The 23,893-nt window shown below is 41.3% G+C and overlaps 1 protein-coding gene across 6 annotated transcripts in view; it reads right to left on the bottom strand.

The window, feature by feature from the left end:
• Positions 1 to 23,893, bottom strand: part of ATG7 (autophagy related 7) — a 298,659-nt gene that overhangs the window by 236,103 nt on the left and 38,663 nt on the right. For 5 of the 6 annotated variants that reach the window (XR_007514390.1, XM_049861840.1, XM_049861842.1 and 2 more), the window contains exons 4-8: positions 23,112 to 23,229; positions 20,431 to 20,508; positions 14,350 to 14,466; positions 12,831 to 12,980; positions 413 to 513 (exon numbers count right to left, since the gene is read on the bottom strand). Coding sequence is in view for 5 of the 6 variants with exons in the window: in XM_049861840.1 (XP_049717797.1) it covers positions 413 to 513; positions 12,831 to 12,980; positions 14,350 to 14,466; positions 20,431 to 20,508; positions 23,112 to 23,229 (564 nt within the window). In the remaining variant the exon portion in view is untranslated. The remainder of the gene's footprint in view (positions 1 to 412; positions 514 to 12,830; positions 12,981 to 14,349; positions 14,467 to 20,430; positions 20,509 to 23,111; positions 23,230 to 23,893) is intronic. The other variant, XM_049861839.1, reaches the window with a different exon arrangement.

The raw sequence follows: 23,893 nt of genomic DNA, 5'->3' as shown, positions 1-23,893 counted from the left end.
TTTCCTTAACGGCTAATGACTTTGAGCATCTTTTTAACTGTGTATTACTTAGCCTTTTGGATACGCTCTGTTTTAGTTTTTATAGGGTTAGCAAAAGAGGTTGGTGGCAACAGGGAAATCCTATCTGAAAGCGACTGAGACAGCTGGGGGGAGAACTAAAGAATTTTAGTGTCAGGACCTCTGGCTATTTGCCCTGCTGCAGTCTAAAATATCATTAGTACACTACCATTAGAGTCTGAAGCTCCGTAATAGACCTGGTTAAGGGCTCATCATTGATGAACTGATGGAAATTGAATGATGCCTGATTTATTGATTTATAATCTGGCTCCTATGAAAAAATACATTTGAGAAAACCGATACAGACATAGGCAGATACATTGTCAAAAACATATAGACATAGACAGACACACACACTTGTAAATACCATCTGTGGGCTGCTAGGACCAAAAAATTCCTCAAAGGCCATCCAGGGTACTGGGCCAAGTTACAGGGGTCATATACACCAACAGTTATCTGTGAACAGAAAAGACTTTCAGAGTAAGACAAGAATCATGTCAGATTCACAATACAGACATTGCTAATACCTCCCTGTCCCTTTTCATGCTGTTCTGCAAAGCATTAAAAATCAAACACTTGATGAAGGGCTAAGGGGAAGAGAAGGAAGCAGAAGGATCTCATACTGTAGAACTTGTCATGGTGGCAGCTGTCAAATTCTTCTCTGGGCCCTTTGTGTCTTGCACTTGGCCTGGAATACCGTTAAGAACTAGATACATTTAGAAGTACGACTGGAAGAAAGATAGGGAAGGGAGGAGGACAGTCAACTGTCAGGGTTTACTTAGAGAAAATCCTTACTTAAAGGACTATGATCTGTGAAAACTGCCAATTTTTACATAATGAGAAAATCAAAGGAGGGTCACTACATTGTAAGTCTACAGTCAGATCACATTAAAAGGACAGGGACCCTTGATATGAAAACCCTGGTGGCATAGTGGTTAGGTGTTACGGCTCCTAACCAAATGATTAGCAGCTCGAATCCACCAGGTGCTCCTTGGAAACTCTATGGGGCAGTTCTATTCTGTCCTATAGGGTCGCTATGAGTTGGAATCGACTTGACAGCACTGGATTTTTTTTTTTTTTTTTTACCCTTGATATTGTTAACGTATATCTCCTCCCTCCTCTACTCCACCAACTCTGATCTCCATCTGGAAAATTCTACTCAACTCCAAATACCATTTTAGTGAAGAATTCACAAAGTAGAAGTAGTCACCCTGACCCTTCTGCTTCCATTGCTCTTTGTATATTATATACAACATTTTTCACTTTTTTTGTTCTCCTCCTCTCAGAAAACAATGAGCACCCAGCACCCAGATCTTGGTTTCTAAATACCATTCTCCAATAAAAGAAATCAGGGTTCCTTGGAGATATGGCTGATTCTAGGGCTGAAGCAGGAAAAACACAACATGAGCCTGGAGCATCTTCTTGTAGTGCTAGAAGTAGGAAGTACTCACAAACCAAAAGCCTGGGGGCATGTCAAAGGGACACAGAAGCCAACCTGAGAGAGTTCCCGATGGCCAAAGCTAGAACAATTAGAGCAACAAAATAAATAGTGTAGTATAGAATTATAAACCAAACTATGAAATAAATATATGTGAGTCCATACTGATACCAATAAATAACTGAACAAAAAAATAAATGGGAGAAGTGACAACTCATCCTTACAGAAAGATTCCAAACGATATAGGTAGATGCTTCCCCACTAGGAGGTGGTGTTTAATCCTTCCACTTCTTTAACGTGAGCTGGACTCAAGGGCTCACTTCCAAAAAAAAAAAAAAAAACAAAGTAGTAACTTTATAGTAGAGAAAGAAATTTGGCAAGCACTACTTTAACCAAATGACCAAGGTTAACATCACCAGTGATGTCATGTACTCTTGATACAATGTGATGACAAGGGTACTTTAACTTCAGTGGTACTCTTCGAAAAATCCATAAGCCCAGTCTAATCAAGACAAACACATCAGATAAACCTAAATTGATGAACATTCTACAAAATACTTGACCAGTACTCCTCAAAACTGTCAAAGTCAACAAAAAGAAGGAAAGTGTGAGAAACTGTCACAGACTAGAGGAGACTAAAGAGACCTGACAGCTAGATGCAATGTGGTATCCTTGAGTGGACCCTGGAACAGAAGAAGGTATTAATGGAAAAACTAGTGAAATCTGAATAAAGTCTGAATTTTAAAGTCTGAAGTTTAGGTAATAGTAACATATTAATTTTTGTTCCTTAACTTTGACAAAAGTACATGATAATGTAAGGTGATAACATTAAAGAAAACTAAAACTGAATGAGGGTATATGGGAACTCTCTCCGCTGACTTGGCAATTTTCCTGTAAATCTAAAGTTATTCCAAAATAGAGTTTATTTAAAAGAAAGAAGACAATGAGATCTCTCTATGATCAGCTCAGACACACACAGCAGGTACTCAGTGAACACTTGCTGAATGATGAAAAGATGTATGTATGGATGGATGTACAGATGTACGGATGGACAGGTGAACAGGTGGATGGGTGGGGGGGTGGATGGGTGGGTGGGAAGGTGGGGGATAGGTAGGTACACGGATGGATGGATGGATGGATGAGTGGGTGGACGAGAGGAGGGAGGGAAGGAAGGAGGGAAGATGACTGGCAGGAACCTACAGGTTTCCTTTGTAAGAGTGTTGTTTTTAGGTGCTGTCGAGTCAGTTCAGGCTCATAGCGACTCTATGTACAACAGAAGAAAACACTGCCCAGTGCTGTGCCAGTCTCACAATCATTGCTTGAGCCCATTGTTGCAGCCAATCCATCTCTTTGAGGGTCTTTCTTCTTTTCACTGACCCTCTACTTTACCAAGCATGATGTCCTTCTCCAGGGATGGGTCCCTTGTGATAACATGTCCAAAGTATGTGAGATGAAGTCTCACCATCCTCAAAGTGACATCTTCGCTTTTTAACACTTTAAAGAGGTCTTTTGCAGCAGATTTGCTCAATACAATACATTGTTTGATTTCTTGACTGCTGCTTCCATGGGCAAGAAAGATAAAATTCTTGACAACTTCAATATTTTCTCCATTTATCATGATGTTGCTTATTGGTCCGGTTGTCAGGATTTTTGTTTTCTTTATGTTGAGGTGTAATGCATACTGAACGCTGTGGTCTTTGATCTTCATCAGTAAGTGTTTAAAGTACTCTTTGCTTTCTGCAAGCAAGGTTGTGTCATCTGCATATCGCAAGTTATTAATGAGTCTTCCTCCAGTCCTTCAACACTGCAACTCAAGGCTTGAATTTTTTCTTCAATTCTTTCAGCTTGAGAAATGCCAAATGTGTTCTTCCCTTTTGGTTTTTGAACTCCAGGTCTTTGCACACTCATTATAATACATTATAATAGGAGTAGTAGCAAAGATGTCACTTGAGCACTAAGGTGTACCTGACCCAAGCCACGGTATTTTCACTTGCCTCATATGTGTGCCAAAGCTGGACAATGAATAAGGAAGACCAAAAAAGAAATGATGCCTTTGAAATCTGGTGTTGGTGAAGAATACTGAATATACCATGGACTGCCAGAAAATGAACAAATCCATCTTGGAAGAAATATAGGCAGAAGTCTCCTTAGAAGTAAGGATGGCAAGTTTTCATCTCACATACTTTGGATGTGTTACCTAAAGGGACCATTCCCTAGAGAAGGACATCATGCTTGGTAAAGGAGAAGGTCAGTGAAAAAGAGGAAGATCCTCAATGAGATGGATTGACATAGTGGCTACAACAATGAGCTCAAACATAGCGACGACTGCAAGGATGGCGCAGGACTGGGCAGTGCTTTGTTCTTGTTATACATAGGGTGCCTATGAGTAGGAACCACCTATCAACAAAAACAACAAATGAGTTAAATAAAAATATGACTAATGTATTTTTGGTTAATCTAGATCCAGTTCAGTAAGGGTGGGGTCAGCCTGAACACTTCCTTTTTATTTCCTACAATGCTCAGTACACTGTCAGCCACAAAAAAAAAAAATTTTTTTTTGCCACAAAGCAGGTGCTTAATCAATATTTAGATTTTAAAAAGAAAAAAAAAAAAAAAGTAACCATAATCTCCCCATCTATCAACCACTATTAATAGCTTGGTGTACGACCTCCCAAACATTATTCTTTACATAAGTATATTTTTATTACTATAACTTTTACACAAAAATGGGATCATGCTATAAACACTTTTTATATCTTTTATTATGTTGTGAACTCTCGCCCATGTCAATAAATGTCATTCTACAACCACTGTTAGCAGTGGCTAAATGGCATTCCACTGTATCGATAATATGGCACCTTCTATTTCCTGCTGAAAGACAAGTCTTCATTTGTGCTCAATAAATCTCTGGAAATGAATTTTCGTATTTTCTTATCATATAGTTATTTCATTATTTCAAAAACATTCTTTAAAAACATCCACTGCCTTCTCCATTATATGAAATGTGTTCTTACTCCTAAAACCAAAGCCTTTTCTATCTAGACGCATTTTCATGTTTTAAATGCAAGCAAATAGATTCATATTTAATTTAATACAAACAGATTCATATTTACGGTCATCCTGTCAGGAAATGTAGGATACTTTCATTTGAGAAGATTTCATTCTCCACAGGGAAATAAAACATCATTGTCATCATGTAGACAGCTTTTAAATCTACAGATGACAGAGACTATTCTGAGTACTGCTCCTCATTAAATGACTAAACTTGGAGAAATTTTTAACCTTTTCAGGCCTCAGTTTTTATCTGAATCATGGGGAAAATAACAGGGTTGTAGTGAGGGTTAAATGAGATAATGCTGAACATGATATGCCCAGGATACACATTGTTGTTGTGTGCCATCGAGTTGATTCCAACTCAAAGCAACCCTATAGAACAGAGTAGAACTGCCCAATAGAGTTTCCACAGAGCACCCGGTAGGTTCGAACTGCAGACCTTTTGGTTAGCAGCCATAGCACTTAACCACTACGCCATCGGGGTTTCTAGGATGTGCATAGTCCTCAATAAACAATGGCTACTAACACCATTACTACTGACTCAGGGTTGCCTGGCAATCTGTGGTTGTAAAAAGCTCCCGATGCAGATGGACTGCTCCATGGACTTCAATTTGGGAACTACTGGAGAGAGCGGTCTTATACACAAAAGAAAAAAAAACCTTTATCTCTGGGGTTACTCTTCATTCCACCACTTGTCTGTCAATCTGTCATACCGTGGTGGCTTGTGCATTGCTATGATGCTGGAAGCTATGCCACTAGTACTTCAAATGCCAGCAAGGTCCCTCATGGTGGACAAGTTTCAGAGAAGCTTCTAGACTAACACAGAGTAGGAAGAAAGGCCTGGTGATCTACCTCTGAAAATTAGCCAAGACCTTGGGAAAGCTCCTTTCTCACCTGTAAAATGAAGGGACAAATCACTTCATCTCAAAGGATTCCTTCCGGCTCAGAATTATAGAACATTAAAGAGAAAAAAAATCCTACGTACAAAACAACAGACTATAGGAAGGCTCAAGCTCACGGGGTGTCTACAGGCTACCTAATGGGTTATGTAGGAAAAAGCTAGACAGTTATCAATCCAGAAAATGCTATCCATACGGAGATGCTGGGCTTCAGTTTTCAAATGTGGCTCCATAAGCCTGGCTCTTCTCCACTGTCCTGTGGCACTTACTCTCGTGTGACCTTCAGCAATTTACTTAACCTCTGTATGCCTTAGTTTTCTCCTCTAAAGAATAAGGATGACTCTTACCTGCATTCAGCACAGGAACCAAGAACACAGCAGGTACTCAACAAATGGTAACTACAGCAACAACATAAATAAATGCTTTTGTGGTAACTTCATTGACCTCTTTGCTTAATTCAATCAGTCTCAAGGTTACCTTTTCTTAAAACTGGCAGAGAAAAAAAGGGAATAAGTTCTAGTTTATCAAATATTTTCTGGGTCTTAGTTTGACCATCTGCAAATATGGCATTTGGACTAAACGACAAGGCAAAGTATATAAATTAGAATGAAATTTGAATTATATAAATTAAAATGCTACATTAGATACCATATGTGGATGTCTAATTTCAAAGAACGGGCATATTTCTGACATTAAGTGCAAAGGCAATGAGGTAGGAAGGTAATAAGGAAAAAAAAAAAAAAAACTTTTTTTGAGCAGAAAAGACCAGGAATCTATTTCTTAGAGAAACGTGACCTAGCATAACATAAGCTATAGAACAAGAATGACTAGCTAAAAAGGAAAAGCTATCATTTACCCATAAAGGAAGGCCAGCTTGTCACTCTCCTACCTGTACGAGGCAGCATAGATAGGAAAATGACAGAATCAATTTGACACAAGGTTGGACATAATTTAATCTTTCTTTGACAATTCAAAAGTGACTCCAAAATCTTCAAGTATTTCTGGAACCAAACCAGGAACCTCAATCATTAGAGGAATTAGTTGGTACAATATAAGCCAGCTTATACTATATGGATAAACAGAAAAAAAAAAAAAATTAATGGTATTGAGAAATAATTCTTGGCTAAGAGCTCTGGGCTCTACTACTTCCTTTGCCATGAAGTCATTGTGTGAACTTTGGCAAATCACGTCCTCTTATAACACAGATCAGCAGAAAAAAGAAAAAGGTAATTGAAAAAAAAACCTTTTTAGTCCATTTATGAAATCAACATTCCATTCTACTTGGCTGAGAGCAATAACTCATTGAAGCAGTCCAGTCATGATTTGGCTACAGTCCATCAAGCAACTTGCTGGAAATGTACAATGTGAAAAAGAAAAGAGGGCAAAATGGTCAACCTGAGTGTCTTCAGCTGGAGAAATTTCCACAAGGAATCCATAAAGCACGCTTCTCTAACAAATGGTTCTCTTTGTCACCCAAGCACTTGATGCAACAGGAAATGCACGAGGGAGATTACAAGTTTTTAAAGTCTGGAGAAAAATACAAATATCTAATGTGCTGCAATGCCACAAAAAGCTGTCAGGATGAAAAAGAAGTCACTAAGTGAACAAAGAGCCCAACTGATAGCATTCAAATTGTTGCTCCTTCACCACTACTCTTGTCCAGAGACTTTAAAACCCTGGAATTAAAGGCTAATGATGAAATTACAGAATATTTCTCAAACATCCAATCTTCAATAACTGCTCTGGAGAAAATAGAAGAATCAAGCAAACAAGCTTTCCTAAAAGACTGACAACGAGATGGCGAGATGGGTTGTTTTTCAATGTAATCACAGAACTGGCAATGTAGTGTCACTGTGACCCAAATAAATGGAATCCACCTTTTACTGAGGGAAATAAAAGCTTATACAAGACTCATTTCCAACCTAAATGTGTAAAAATGTATAAAATGCAGTGACGATGAGAGTACGCAGTTGGCAGGAGAGCAAACTGGCACAGCTCTGGTGCAACCTGAGTTATAAGCAGAGATGTGCTAGAGCCAGTTCGTACAGGCTTATGAGAGTCCATTGTGGGTATCTCTCCCCAATTCCGTCTTCTGTGACTTCATGCTGGTAGCTTGAAATTGGCCATGGTGGGAGTAATGACACCACAGAAATAAAGAAACACTGCAAATAACAGCTTCCCCCCGAGAGTTGGTTGTTAAAACTTTACCAGCACACGACTAATTATAAACTTTAAAATGCTGGAACTCTTTAACCCAGTAACTCTTCGTCTAGAAATCTTAGGAAAAAATTGAAAATACGGAGTGGAGGGAGGGGATTTCATGCACAAAGATGCTCCTAATAGTAAAGAAATATGAGAAATCTGAATGTCAAAAAAAAAAAAATTGATAAAAGACACTATCATTCATCCATTAAAAAGCATGTTTATGCAACATTGAGTGTGTTTAATTTTTGCAGAAATATGTGTGCTGACCACAAGTAGTACCTAAAACACGTGGGGGATTATTTTGATACCTGTATTGGGGAAGAGGGTAGGAAACGGAGTTCCATCAAAAGCAGCTACTTCATGTTGTTACCTTAATAGACACAGTAAATATTTATTTACAGTCTCTGATTAGGTTTAAATCAAGCCAAAAGAGAAGGAGGAGGGTGTTTATGGGTGTTCGCATAGAGTGCAATACTATTATGCTAAAATGCTAAATAGAAAAATAAAACCATATAGTACAATCTTAGCTAAAAAAATGCACAGAAAACAGTTAGCAGGAAATATATAAAATGTTTACTTAATTAAAAAAAAACAAAAACTTAAAGCACTAGCTGAAGAATTTTGTGAGATTTTTAAAAACAAGAAGATGCAGACGGCAATGAAAATCATGAATGGCACCCCCTAGGGCACAGCACTTAGTTGCCAGTATTCTCAAAATAGTAATACACAGTCGCACAGCATTTTCCAAACAACAGGAGGCAAGCCATTTGTGAGTCCTAAATCACTGAGTGGATCACAACTAGCATTTTTCAAAAAGATAAAACAGCATAAGATAGAAAATAGAGTGCACTGCACCTAGTCAAGTGTTATTTTGTGAAAGCTTTGTTTCAGTCATATATGTATATGTACATACATTCAAAGCCACACATAAATATGAGCACTGAGTCATAACGTAACAGGTGTTTTTAACTACATGTTGTGGTCACAAAAAATGGCCATTAAGCAATCACGTTAACAGCCATAAGTTATCCAAGGAATGGGAAGGAACCAATCAAAACGGCATTTGCTACGGAGCTTCGGTTTAAACACAGCACCCTCAGTGAAGAGGTACAGCTTCCCTGAATGCACCGGGGCTGCTGAACTGATAACCCTGCAAATCTCAAAAGTGGTCTCTTTGAAGGTGGACCACTCCTCATTTCTCTAGGGTTTTTGAAAAGCAAAGAGGTGAGAAAGTTTGCTTTTCCTTGGGAAAGACAGAGTTAGCAGCATAACTCAGGGCATCAAAACCGCACTTTTATAGAAGAGCTGGGGACTGAGGTTAGTTCACAGAAAAAAATTTTCCTTTGAAAATGACAATTTTCTTAGAATAAAATTCATTCTAAGAAATTGTAGCGGGAACAATTGTAGCACGTAAGTAAAACTTACCAAAGCCTGTTTGTATCTAACATCTCTTAATTCTCACAACCACCTATCAGGAACCCCAAAAACCCATTACCATTGAGTCGATTCTGACTCATAGCAACCCTACGAGTCAGAAGAGAACTGCCTCACAAGGGCTTCTAAGGAACAGGTGGTAGATTTAACTGTCGATCTTTTGGTTAGCAGCGGAGCTCTTAACCACTGTACCACCAGGGCTCCACCTATGAGGAAGGGGTGTCATTATCAAACACTAACACACAATGAGGAAACTGAGGCCCAGAGGGGTGGGCTCATTAAGTTGCAGCTGGGTCCTGAAGTTTGGCCTTCCTGCTCTATCCCAACATGCTGTGAGCTAGTGAGAGGAAAAACCAGTACCAGCTGCCATCAGGTCAACTCCGACTTATGGAGACTCCATGTGTCCTAGTAGAACTGTGCTCCACAGGATTTTCGATGGCTGTTTTTTTGGCAGATCACCAGGCCTTTCTTCCAACCAGCCAAGCATGTTAGTTAGCAGCCAAGCACATTAACAATTTGCACCACCCAGGGACTACAGGGAGAGAAAAATGGGTGCTTATTTTTCCATTATGGGAAGCATTCTGACTGCAGGAGGTAAGATTAGTCACATGTAAAGAGGCCTCTATTCCCTAACCTCTCTTCATTCTCCCCATCTGTGAAATGAGGATAACTCTGCTCACTTTGCAGGGTAGCATCAGGATCAGCGATAACGCCTATGAGCGACCAGCTCTGTGCCTAGTACAAAGTCGGACCTCAGTCCGTGGTAGCTGCAGCTGCTGGTGGCTAGGTGATAGCATGCCTTCTCCAGGGGCAGGCATCCATTTCCCAACAGCCAAGCCATGGCTCCAGACACGAGTAAGCAATGCCTCTGGCTTGGACCAGAGATGGGCCACTGTCCTCCTGACCTCAGCAATCCCACAGGCTCCCTCGCTGGCAGGCTAGCTCCTGACTTTCCCTTCATCTTCCTCTAAGCCAGGGACCCAGAGGATCCATGAATGGGCTTCAGTGTCCTGGAAACCCCCGATATTGGATAGAGAACCACGTGAATACCTTGACATTAGGTGTATATGGATATTTTTCTGGGGTGTGGAACAATTGCTTCCAGCTAATTCTCTGAGGTTATGTATTTGCACACCCCTCACCCCAAATTAAGAACTACTGCTCTAAATTAGTTATTGCAAATCACACACCTCTCCATATTCTATCTCGTGTCAGGGCATAACCACATTTGTGACTCATGCCAGACATGAACTTTAGGTGTATAAACAATCTGGGAAAGCCTTTATAAACTACATGGCCTTAATCAGACATCAAAATACTCACAGTAAAGAGAACCCTCATAATGAGCCATGCTAAGAGCAACCTACTGAAGGCCTACTGTGTGCCAGGCCCTGTGCCAGGTGCTTCACACATGTGATGTCCAAACCATCATACATGCATTTATCCTATCATATTTGACACACCAGCCATGATACTCAGTAATGTGGATAGAACAGTGAGAAATTAAAGATAGGGTAACTGCCCTCGTGGAGAAAAAGTTACTAATCAAAGATCACCAAGGAAAATGTAAAATTGCAACTGTGCTAAATACTACAAAGAAAGACATAATGCTATTAACAATGCCTAACAGACAGAAGAAACCTTCTTACAGTGGTCAAGGAAGATTTCCTTGAGGAAATGATGATTAAGCTCAAATATGAAGAAAGAGAAAATAGTTAACTAGGCAAAGTTGAGGTGGTGTGGGGAGGCAGAAGACAAAGGAGAGAGGAGGGTTCCATGCAAAAGGCACGTGCAATGGCCCTGTGGCAGGAGAGCACCTAGCACACTTGAGGAGGCTGAAGGCCAGTGTAGCAGGGGTGCGAAGTGACGGGGAGCATGGAAGAGATTGGAGCTGGCTATACACAGGGGCCAGGCCACATAGATTCTCAGATGCCACATTAAGGAATTCAGTTCTTCTCCTTACAGCACAAGGAAGACACTGAAGGTGAGTGCAGCACCAGGCAGGTGAAGGAAGGCAGACGGGGGAAAGGCATGTCTGAGGGCAGAGACAAGGGGGAAAACATGGCTGTCTGGAGGGCACAGTTGTAGCCAGGGCACAGGCTCTTGGGGGACAGCAGGAGATGAGGCTACAGAAATGAGCAGAAGCAGACTTTAAGAGACCTTAAAAGCCAAGCAAAGTTGTTTTGACTTTATCCTGAAGTCAACAGGAACCATAGAAGGGTTTTAAGTAGAAGAGTGGTGGATCAAATGTACATGTTAGAAAATGCATTTGGGCAGGAGTGTGAAGGATGATGGGAAAATTCATGACCACAGGTAAGGAGGCTATTAAACTCCTACAAGGCCATCAATCTGCCCAGCTTCTGATGATTCTTTCTAGAACAAGACAAGGTATACCAACAACTGAAACATCCCCTATATAATTTGTTTGGCACTTCTCTTCCGTCACCTGTATTTCTAGTTAACTTTCCACAAGTCCAGGTCTCTTTTCCCCTAGAAGACCTTAATTTAGTTGAGAGCAGGTATGATTAAACCTACAATTTCTGGTCCATAAGGACATTCTCAACATATGTGCCACGTTATTCCAGGCTTTCCCAAGATACTACCCTATTTGAGGAAGTATGCTAACCAAAAGGTCAGCAGTTCAAACCTGCTCTGCGGGAGAAAGATGTGGCAGTCTGTTTCGGTAAAGATTTATAGTCTTGGAAGCCCCATGGGGCAGTTCTACTCTGTCCTATTGGGTTGCTATGAGTTAGAATTGACTCAATGGCAGTGGGTTTGGTTTTGGAATGTCAATAAGACAAGTGCTACATACTATGTAGATACAGATAGATAAGACATGTTCCCTACCCTCAAAGAGCCTACATTCTAATATGGCATAAAATATAGTCTGTACAAGGCTTGTTGTTAGTTGTTGACTCAAGGCAACCCCACGTGTGGTGGAGTAGTAAATGAGGATCAGGTAATAAGTGCAGTGAGCTGGGAGGTGGGATAGATCACACATGGCCACACCCATAAGCGAAGGCTTCATGGTGAAGGTAGAATTTAAGGTGAGCTTAGGAATGGATAAAATTTCATTAACTGGAAAGAGTTTCTTAGGATTCTCACAGGTAAGTATGTTTCAGGATGATGATATAAAATAAGCAAAAACAGACACACAGAAAAAGTCCTAGGGGTACTTGATGGGGTCGAGGGGGGAGGTGGCTGGTGAAAAACAGACAAGCTTAGCTGGAGCAATGGTTTACAAGGAAAAAAGTGAAAGACGAGGCGGGAGTGGAAACTTGGGGCCAGGAAGAAGACACCATTAGGCTCTTATTCGAATGACACGAAGAACTTGAGTATTAGAGGAAGATATTTCTATAGTGGGAGTATGCAAGATGGAAGCAAGAAGAATCTACCTGTCCAGGAGTGAGATAACCAGGCCTGAACTGCACTAGTAGCTCAGGGAACAGACATGAAGGAAGGATGTAAAATACACCAGGAAGGAAAAATTGAAAAAACTTTATCACTAAAAGGAAGTGAGAAACACAAAACCGCTCTGAGGTGTACCAGAGGTAGGGATGTCTGCAGGGGGAGCTGATTTGGGAACTGCAGGGTGGGAGAGGGTGGAGATAAAAAATGCTGAAAACATCCTACGGATGGCTAAGAAAATCTACAAGAGTTTGAATTTTGCAGTGGCCTGTCATAAAGTGAACTTCAGATCTTTTTTTCCTGGATAATAAGATGATACTCAAAATTTCTCTGACCTTTGTCCTTTGACTGTCGAAGAAATCACTGCAGTGTTTAAGCAAGGAAACCAGCACTGTGTTCTCATCGTACTTGATTAAGAAGTAAGGCAGGGCTGTGACTCCTTCTGTGTGACAAAGATCATCATATGCATGCTCAAGGGCTTTAATCTGAAAACAGAAAACACTGAGTTAATTTCCAGAAAACTACAAATCTACTTCTAGCTAAAAATTAACATAAGGGGAAAGGCATCTTAAAGTCAGAAGACTGGAAATGACAACTCACACCTGCATACATAAATGTGCCCCAAATCATACCACTTAACTTCTACAGCACTTTCAGCATGGCCGGTACTGTGTTGTAGACAGGGGCACAAAGCAACAACATATGGTATAGCCCGGTTCTTCCCTGTGACGTCAGTCGCAAAGGTTTAAAAAGGTATCCATTCATTCTTTCCTGTAATAACGCAACACAAATCTACCATTTATGAATTTTACCCAACATGACTCTAGTATTTACCAATTTTACTTTTCCATAACCTTTTTTTTAAAACACTTTATTGAGACATAATTCACATACCGTACAAATCTCCAATTTAAAGTGTTCAATGGTTTTTAGTAAAAACACAGGGTTGTGTCCCTCCTTATAAAAGTCCCATAGCCATTAGCAGTTAATCTTCATCCATCTTTTTTCCTCCATCTATATTTCTTCTTGGGAATTACTACTTTTGATTTGTCCGAAAACTAACTTTTTTTTTTTCTTTTTACCACTAAGGACTGCTCCCTGGACTCAGTACTCAGTGTTTTAGTAATTGATACATTTCATGAATTTACATCCCCTTGCCACTCAATATTTGCCTTAACAACAACCGGAATTCTTTCGTTTAGGGTCTCTCTTCTACCAGCCTATTTTCATTGTTCTTTTCAGGGTCATCTCTAATGACTGAATTGTCTTTCTTAAGCTGCAAAGACTATTTCTGCATGCCCCACTCCTGATGTAGAAGTTCTGCAACTTGGTACGAGGGTAGAAGGATGTCTTCTATTTTGTCTCAAAGACTCTGTAAAGATACTAGGCACTCGTGGGCACTTCTGCATTTCAACAAACAGTTGTCATGATTTCTGGCTCCTTTCCTGGGGCAGAACAGAGAGCAGAGCACTGAGTTTACTATCTACGTACTTAAGAAAGAAGAAGTCTTCTTCTCAAAGTATATTGCTATGTTTCTCCACATTGAAAGTGGAGACCACATTTTGGTAAATTCTTGCAGTCTTTTAAAATGTTCCTATAATTTCTCCCTATTGGCACAGCAGGTCACCGAGTGTCACTGAAAACCTGGAAAAAATATTGTTCCCTACTTCCTCAAAGTGATTTTACAACCATTTTATAAATAAGTCTACTCCTAGGACCACCTTTGAAGGATTCCACAGTCACCACCTGTTCATCCAAAGTAGTGCCCATCTGTCTTCAGAATGAACTAGAAACGTGCATTACTTGTGCACATCAAACCCAACTTTACTTGCATTTTATTCTATTTTTTGATACCTGTTTTGGTGAAAACTTTTGATGTAAACCCACTGGCCCTTGAATGAGGGGTATACTCTCTGGAAGACAGAGGGCAGGGTAGCAAAACCAATAGTAGAAGTGATATTTCTTCAGATCCTAGAAAAAAATATATAAAATAGGATATTAGAACAGCACCAATAGATAAATACTGCATTATTCCACTTATATGAAATAGCTGGAATAGGTAGATCCAATGGTGGGAAGATAAGAAGGTGTGGGAGGAAGGAGGATGGGAAAAAATCACCATCATATCCACTTAAAATTGGTGAATTGTGTTTTAGGTGGTGCAAATGGTTTGTCCTCGACTGTTAACCTAAAGGTTGCAAATTGGAACCCACCCAGTGGTACCGCGGAAGAAAGGCCTAGTGATATGCTTCTGTTAAGAACAAAACCAAAAACCCCACTGCTGTCAAGTTGATTCTGACTCATAGCGACCCCATAGGATTTCTAACGAATGGCTGGTGGATTCGAACTGCCAGCCTTTTGGTTTGCAGCCAAGCTCTTAACCACTACACCACCAAAAAACCCAGTGCCGTCGAGTCAATTCTGACTCATAGCCTCCCTGTAGGACAGAGCAGAACTCCCCCATAGAGTTCCCAAGGAGCCCCTGGCGGATTCAAACTGCCAACCCTTTGGTTAGCAGCCGTAGCACTTAACCGCTATGCCATCAGGGTTTCCACTACACCACCAGGGCTCCCTTAATGTTAAGATTACAGCCCAGAAAACTCTATGGCGCAGTTCCACTCTGCAACACATGGGGTTGCCATGAATTGGAATCAACTCAATGGCAACTAACAACAACAACAAATTCCTCAACAGAGATTAAAGAAAGCAGAGTGGCATCAATAATTAAACTGAAATGCACCTATTAATACAACTTCTCATAGCCACTTAAGACAGAAAAACTTAAGACACAAAATATGACTAGCTTATCAAATATTCTCATCTCCAATAGAACTCTTGATAGAATGCGGAGTTCCTATCTTTATTCCAAAGTACTCTCTCATGTGCATAACAAACAGTAATATTACCGTGATAGACATACTTTATTGGCCACTTGCTAACACAGAAAATGTTGATTAAGTGGTTGACATTATCATCACCATTATTTAATACACAAAACCACTCTGGGAGGTAGCTATTAGCACTCTATCTTATAAACAGAAAACTGAAGATTAGAAGGGGATAACAAAACAAAGCTGGAAGGTGGTAGAGAGGGAATCAGCACTCTGCATCCAAAACTGGAGCTTTCTCCCACTGTATCATACAAACTCAACGTGCCATCTATAGAGGCATGACTCCAAAACAGAGTATCACTCTCTTCACAATCAAATAAATTAAGCCTGTTATGAAAGAAGCTGTGCTAATTACACACCTGCATGTGGCTGAGATAATATACCGTATTTTTATGCAAAAAACACGCACCTTCTGCGTTTGTTTGCTGGTCACACCTTCCCACCCTCCATGCACCCTCACAAACATCTTGCCAATCCTCTTTTACATGGTTTTGTAAAAAAAAAAAAAAAAAATAGCATAATGCACTTAATAAAATTTGTGTGGCAGGCAAACAAATGCAGAAAGTGCTCGTTATTTGCATAAAAATAAGGTAATGCTCTTTTCAGAAATTTCTCATTGGTGAAATTCAATTCAACAACTACTAAGCACTTTCTACATACAAAGACCTTCACCCATTTATCAGTTTGTCATACTAAGGTGGCTCGTATTGTTGCTGTGATGCTGCGAACTGTACCACTGATATTTCATGTATCAGCAGGGCCACCCGTGGTGGACAGGTTTCAGTAAAGCTTCTAGACTAAGACAGACTAGGAAGAAAGGCCTGGTGATCTACTTCCAAAAATTAGCCAATGAAAACCCTGTGGATCACAAGAGAATATTTTCTGATATAGTGCTAGAAGATGGGCCCCCTAGGGTGGAAGGCATTCAAAATGCACAGTGGCCACAAAAATGAACTCTATGCACAGGACAGAGACAAAGTGAGGACAGGATTAACTGTCACAGAAGAGGCTCGCAGTACTAAGGAGCACTGATGATATAAGAGGTTACGTCTTCACAGGGGTATCTGACTGCTCCTGGACCAGAGGAAGGAATTCAGGGGACAGGATCTGTGAAGCTGTCCTTGACATTATGACACCATTCCCACTCAGACAGTTCGCTTGTGTCTCTGGATTCCCCGAGCATTTGTGGTGTGACACCTGTGTGGTAGGATCATATAGTTACCTGGGCGTCTGACAGATCCCCCACCATCTGTGACCACTGACCACTAATGCAGCTTATTTGGCTAATCAATATGTCTTCTTGAATCTGCTAAGAATGAAAACTGAGTGGTTGTTAGATGATTTTTTTCTTTTACTGAGACAGAATTCACATACCATAAAATTCATCACTTTAGAGTGCACAATATAGTGGTTTCTCATATATAGATAAGGTTGTACCACCATCATCACTAATTCAAGAACATTTTTGTCACCCCAAAAGGAACCCCATACCCATTAGCAGTTACCCCCGCCACACCCCCACCCGCATTCCCCTCTTCCTAGGCCATGGCAACCACTAAGCTCCCTTCTGTCTCTATGGATTTGCCTGTTCTGGATTTTCATATAAATGGAATCATACTAGATAACTTTCTAAATATAAATTTACATATAAATGTGTGTTCAGATGAGAAAGTCAAGTAATTAGAGTTTCTGCACTCTCTAATTCTGTCATTAATTGATCAGCTAAGAGCACATTCCCTTTTGACGATGGCAAGACAAGCCACAAAATTGAAATTAACGAAGTCTCTGTTCTTGGAGTCCTAAAAACAGCAGAAGGGAAAGCAAAAATATCTCCAGAGAATATTATCTCTTTGATTTTACATGATTTGTCACGACTGATCTTTAGTAAAAGGTTAAACAATTCAAGATCAAGGACTTCACAATTTCTACCACAAGGCTTTAGCAGGTCATCTTCAAAAGTCAAAAGGCTTGAATTGCTTAGGATTCTTTTCAGGATACAAAGGACCTCAATTCAGTTAAACACTAAGCTCCTTGTGTCTGAAGTTTTCAAAAGATACAGAATTTTATTTTCAAGCCAGGCTAAGGACGCTCAGTTAAAAGGGCAAAAAGGCCAATGCACATACTGACTGTAAGAAATGTCTTAAAATTGGAGTAAGATCTATTGCTACTTATCTCATTAAAAGCACATGGTTGATTATGTTCTACGGATTAGAATCCTTGGTATAGAAAATGTATCGATGTTCAAGTAACAAAACCAGAGATATTTAGCTCTTCCTACATCCAGCCAGGTGTAGAGCCTACAAAATTACCCAAATTTATAGGCAAATTCTCAAGGTCAAATCGTACCTAGTAAGGATCCCTGGGTAGCACACTCTGTTAAGTCACTGTTGGTAATTCAAACCCACTCAGAGGCACCTTGGAAGTCAGGCCTGGTGATCTGCGTCTGAAAGGTCACCGCCTTGAAAACCCTATGGAGCACAGTTCTATTCTGCACGTGTGGGGTCGCCATGAGTTGGATTCAACCTGATGGCCACTAACAGCAACAAATCTGATGAAGAATGTAAGCAATTTTTGTCTCCCCCACTATTATGTAGAAAGCACTATAACCCTTTCATTACTACATTTTTTTCTCCTTAATTTTTATTTTTATTTTGGATGGCATGTGTTTCCAGTACTGTAATGCATGCTGACTAATTGTAAGACAGAGGTCCCCAGGCTGCAGAAAATTCCATTGCCTCAAGCAGCTTGCTTGGCACACCCCGTACCTTTACATTAGAATCCTGGCTCCTTTGCTTGTAACACCCCAGAGTTTTACATTAGAATCCTGATTCTTCTGCTTGGCATGCCCTGTAACTTTACATTAAAATTTTGGTTCCCCTCTCCTTAACTGCTGCCCCCAAACTAAAAGAAATTGGCAGAAACTGGTTTAGGTGCCATGATTACATTCAGGATAACCTTTTAGCTCATTAAATACCTCATGCATAGTAACCTCTCCGCCTCTGGGTGGAGTTTAGCTGCCACTTTCTGAACATGCGATGCATGAAGTTATATGTAAACTGCATTGCGCCTGCATAGTATGATTAAGAATGTTGCTGATGTAACTTGTATGAACTTCCTACTTGTAAACCCCTTAAAAGTAACCTTGCCCCTCGCCCCTGCTGAGCAGTCTTGGCGGCAACAGCCCCACCTGTCTCCTTTCCTTGCACAACTAAATAAAGGCACCTTTCTATTCTCCTACCTCAGTCTCTCGCTTATTGGCTGAGACAAGCCACGCCGAGCAGAACCTGGGGTTTCCACCAGGCAATAATTGAGTGTGTTTAAATTTTTGGTTGGTAATGGATTTTGAGAAATATGATTTGGAAATACAATCCACCCATGAGGCAAGTGGCACTTTGGCACCACGGATCTGTGGCATGACAGTATGCCACTGAGTACTAGGTAGACAATTTATTGCTGGTATCTTTCCATTAGGTTACATGGGGAACCTCTGGTTTTCCAAATATGACACAGAAAAACCAAAACAAACCCATCAGGGTTCCCTATCACACAGGAAACCCATAATTATGCTTGCATGCCTTATTTCACAGAAATAAAGGAGAGAAAAAAAACAAGTGCTTACAAAACTGACACATCCAGGAAGCATCACCTAATAGAATGCTCAACCTACACAATAATGAGGCTCCAACTCCGGTCTGCTGAGCTGCACCCATTTCAAAAGGGACCCACATTGACGCTAAACTAACGCCTTATCTCTGTGGTCCAGAGGCCTAAAAAGTACCTAGCATACCCTTTAAGACAATGGTAAGTAAAGATAACTAGCTTCTAATAGATAGCCACCCTCTGACATTCTCCCCTCCTTTGCCTTGGGCAGTAAACCAGGGAGGCAGCATTTAGGAAAAAAGGAGGATTATTTCCTGGGGGAGGAAGAAAGACAAGACCTACAATTTGGTGGAAAACAAAAATGTGTGGAGGAGGATTAATGCCCAAAGCTGATGAAGCTGTGGTGAACCAACACACTTCATACATATCCACATCAATAATTCATATGCCTACTCTAAACAAAATCAGCAGGAAAAAAAAAAAATCATTATGACCAATATTTTTCACTGTAGCACTTTTTATAATAGTGAATATTGGAAAAAACCTAACTGTACAACCGGAGTCTATGGAACACATACCTGACAGAAAATCTTATAGTTGTCATAATTATAAAAGATAAGCTACATATAGATATATAAAATACCCACACACCTGCACATATACATGTGTCTCATGTATGTGTGCATGTGTGTGCACTCGCACCTGTCATCTCTACAATCAACCCTCACCTTTTCCCCACTATCTCTACCACCGAGGCCAGGTCCTTCCCTCTAACTTATTACCCCCACTTTTTAGGCAGTAGATGATACTCTACTGTGGTCTCTTTTCCTCATCAAGGCTGCCCTTAATGTTCATTTTAATTCAATCTCATGTATATAAAACACTATTTTCTATCTTTCTTAAAGAAAAAAAAAAAACCAGGTGGTCAAGCCACATAGCAAAATCTCCTCTAATCCAGAAGCCCCCTGGGGATGGCTGATCCCAGAGACTCCCATCTTTCCTTATACTGATGGAAATGGAGCTCCGCGGGACTACTTTTTAACAAAGACACTAACCAAAACCCAAACCAAACCCATTGCTGTGGAGTTATTAAAGCCAGACCCAGTGCCTTCGAGTCAATTCCGACTCATAGCGACCCTATAGGACAGAGTAGAACTGCCCCCCCATTAGCAACAATGAAATCACTGCTTCCTGAACCTGCCTTCATCATGTCCTGAATAACAAGAGTTGGGCCATCCTGTTAGATAAACTACTGCAGCTACTACCAGAATTTATTTTGCATTGGGAATAAACACCAGCATCTGGCCGCTGATAAAACGATCATCCAACTTGAATACCACAAGTTAAGAGCTTCAGAGAGGAGAGCAGACTGTGCTGCTGGTACACTGGGTTGAGCCAGGGGATTTCACTAGTCTCAAGTGTGACAGAAAGTGCATTTACTTACTGCAAATGTCAAGAGGAAGAACTTGTTGAGGAGCACAGGGTTTTCAAGAGCAGCACCCGATTTTATTGATTCCCATATCTGCCAGAAGAAAAGAAACACATCAAGGTGGTTTATCAAGCATCCTGGAGCTTCTCATCCCCAAGAGAAACATGGAGCTACGAAGCCCAACACTGCGTTTCCCTGCAGGCCTGGCACTACTCATTCTGGAAAACGAAGTGGGCCATAACCTTACTCTGTCCGCTTCACACTGCCTCTCCCATAGCCCTGCTCCCCTCAGATTCTGAGGAGAATGAAACAATCCAGAAAACTCCTCTCGTGGGTCTCAGCATCAGAGGAGACAGCCAGGCCATTTTCATGCCTTAATCATTTCCTTCAACAAATATTTACTTACTGTCTACTCTATCCCAGGTGCATCAGAGCTACAGAAACAAAGGACACAGTCCCAAGGAGTACAACATGACACAGGATTTGCCATCAAAAGTGGTATGTAGAATGCCTGGGGGCAAAAGCCAGTTGTGAGTTTGACTCACGGCGATCTAATGTGTGTCAGAGGGGAACTGTGCTCCATAGGCTTTTCAACTCCTCATTTATTGCAAGCAGATCACCAAGCCTTTCTCCCAAGGCCCCTTTGGGTGGACTCAAACCACTCATTTTTGGTTAGCAGCTGAGCATGTTAACCATTTGCACCACCAAGGGACTCTAGAATTCCTGGGAGGAACACTACACTCAGCTGGAGAGGTAAGAGGGCAAAGAGTCAGGGAGAGTTCTTAGAAAAAGTGAACTGAACTATGTATAGAGAATTTCTTAATGTCTTATTTTGGATTATCTTGCCCTGCGAGATGAGGAGAGGAGGACAAACTTCAAGACTGTGTACCCTCAGCAAGTACCATGACTGACAAAGCAAAAGTAACAGCTGGTCCTGGCCAGCAGCTGCTGATTATAAGATGTTTTAATAACTAGGATTAGTTGCTCTGCTTTGTGTCGCTAAGCAAGACAATTAAGTTGAGCCCATAAAGCCCATTCCACAGTGTGGGTCTAAGAGGTAAATGAGTAGAGAGAAGGAAGTTTCTGCTACTGAAATAATAGGGTTGGAGGAGCGGGACCATTGAAGAGTAGGCCCCACTCTGATAAGCCGTGAAAGAAGTGGGGGTGAGGGCCCAGGAACTACCAAGCGAAGTCTGGGCCCTGGTCACGGGGTGGGATTCCTGTGAGGAGCAACCTGCTTTTTTAGATGATATATTGAGGCTTGACTCAACTCTCTGGAGGTTCCCTTTTAAAATGTGCAGTCAAAGGAGAAGGCCTAGGGGTAGTCAAGCGATAGGCCAAGAAAAATGACCATCACCACCTGAGCCATTGGCTACAGTCATCACGGAGGAGGTCAGAGAAGCCTGCCTCAGGACCAAAGGAGGAAGATATCCTTCTTTCACTTCTGCACCCAAATAGATAAAACTCTTCTTTTTTAAGACTAGTGTAAAGACCGCTCAAGCAGGTAGTTAGAGAGGACTGGGATAAGCTGTCCCCCTTCACCCTCCCCACTTTAATTCCTCTGACTCAAATGTGAAGACGCTCCAGGCAGAGAGACATGATGTCCAAAGAATAGAGGAGAGAACACAGAGTAGGTTAGGGGAATTAGAAGTGGTTTGCTGTGGCTGGGTTACAGCATGCAAAGAGGCCAGCCGAGGCCAGGTTATAAAGGGTAGTGAAAATAAGACTAAGTAGTTTAGATTTAGCCTGAAAGGTTATGGAGAAACTATCTGATAATTTCTTATGCATTATGGTGCTTAGGACTTGTAAAGCCTCTCCAAGGGGCACAAAGAACAGGGTCCCCAAATACATCCAGAAAGTCTCAGATAGAGGTTGAATGGCTTCAGAGTGCCTACTTGAGGATCAGCAGCAAAGCTGATTCAACCACTGCCCTGCCATTAATTTTTACCCCATCCCCGGGTGGGAGCCTGGAAGTTTTCTCCCTCAACCTTCCCACCAACACAGACGGAGGGAGTTGGGAGTATTCCCTGTGGGGGAATAAACCAACACCCATACACACTTCTGAGTCCTGTTATGGATTGAACTGTGTTCCCCAAAAATGTGTGTCAACTTGGCTAGGCCATGATTCCCAGTATTACGTGACTGTCTATCATTTTGTCATTTGATGTGATTTTCCTATGTGTTGTAAATTCTACCTCTGTGATGTTAATGAGGCAGGATCAGGGGCAGTTATGTTAATGAGGCAGGACTCAAGCTACAAAATTAGGTTGTATGTTGAGTCAGTCTCTTTTGAGATATAAAAGAGAGAAGCAAGCAGAGAGACATGGGGACTTCCTACCACCGAGAATGAAGAACCAGCAGGGGAGCGCGTCCTTTGGACCTAGGGTCCCTGTGCTGAGAAGCTCCTAGACCAGGGGAAGACTGAGGACAAGGACCTTCCCCTAGAACCGACAGAGAGAGAAAGCCTTCCCCTGGAGCTGGCACCCTGAACTTGGACTTCTAGCCTCCTAGACTGTGAGAGAATAAATTTCTCTTTGTTAAAGCCATCCATTTGTTGTATTTCTGTTATACCAGCACTGGCTAAGACAAGTCCCTAATGCATACTCATTTCTGTGACAGGCTGGTGGCCCTGATCAGAAACCCCACAGCTGCCGAGACCAAGGAAATCATGACAGACACGTGTTTTTCCATCTGACCTCGTTTGCTGCTTGTTCCAAAAGTAGCTTCTTATCTGCAGTCTTAAAGGACTCAAGTGTATTGGTGTTATAAAGTGTTCCAACAGCTGGGCAGCAATGGGCTGGGGCGGGAGCACTCCTACAGACAAGAGACACATGATTAACCAGGCACAGCTGAGATTCAGAGAAGGCCAAAAAAAAACCTGTTGCTGTCAAGTCCATTTCGATTCATGATGACCCTGTATGTGTCAAAGTAGAACTGCTCCATAGGGCTTTTTGGCTGTAATCTTAACAGAATGGAGCCCCAGTGGTGCAATGGTTAAGTGCTCGGCTCCTAACCGAAAGGTTGGTGATTCCAACTCACCCAGCAGCACTGTGGGAGAAAGACCCAGTGATCTGTTTCCATAAAGATTATAGCCAAGAAAACCCTATGGAGCAGTTCTACTCTGTCTTATGGGGTCGCTGTGAGTCAGAATCTACTCAATGGCACCCAACAACAACAATCTTAACTGATGAAGATAGCCAGATCTTTCTTCCGTGGCACCACTGAGTGGCTTCAAACCATTAACCTTTTGGTTAGAAGTTGAGCATGAACCATTTGTGCCACCCAGGACAGAGAATACCAGTGAGTGACAAAACCACCCCAGTAGTAGGAGCCAAAGGATATTGCTCTCTTGGGCAAGTAGATTGTCCATTTCTTTGGAAACAGATGAATATCATCACCTAAGCACTGTTCCCCGCAAAAGGCCATATATTCTCTTTATTATAACCTCTCAGTATGCCATTCTTCTGCTTTCCCCCAA

This window comes from Elephas maximus, chromosome 20 (genome assembly GCF_024166365.1).
Source record: "Elephas maximus indicus isolate mEleMax1 chromosome 20, mEleMax1 primary haplotype, whole genome shotgun sequence".
NCBI classification, from domain to species: Eukaryota; Metazoa; Chordata; class Mammalia; order Proboscidea; family Elephantidae; genus Elephas; species Elephas maximus.
This window is presented reverse-complemented; position numbering and strand designations above follow the sequence as displayed.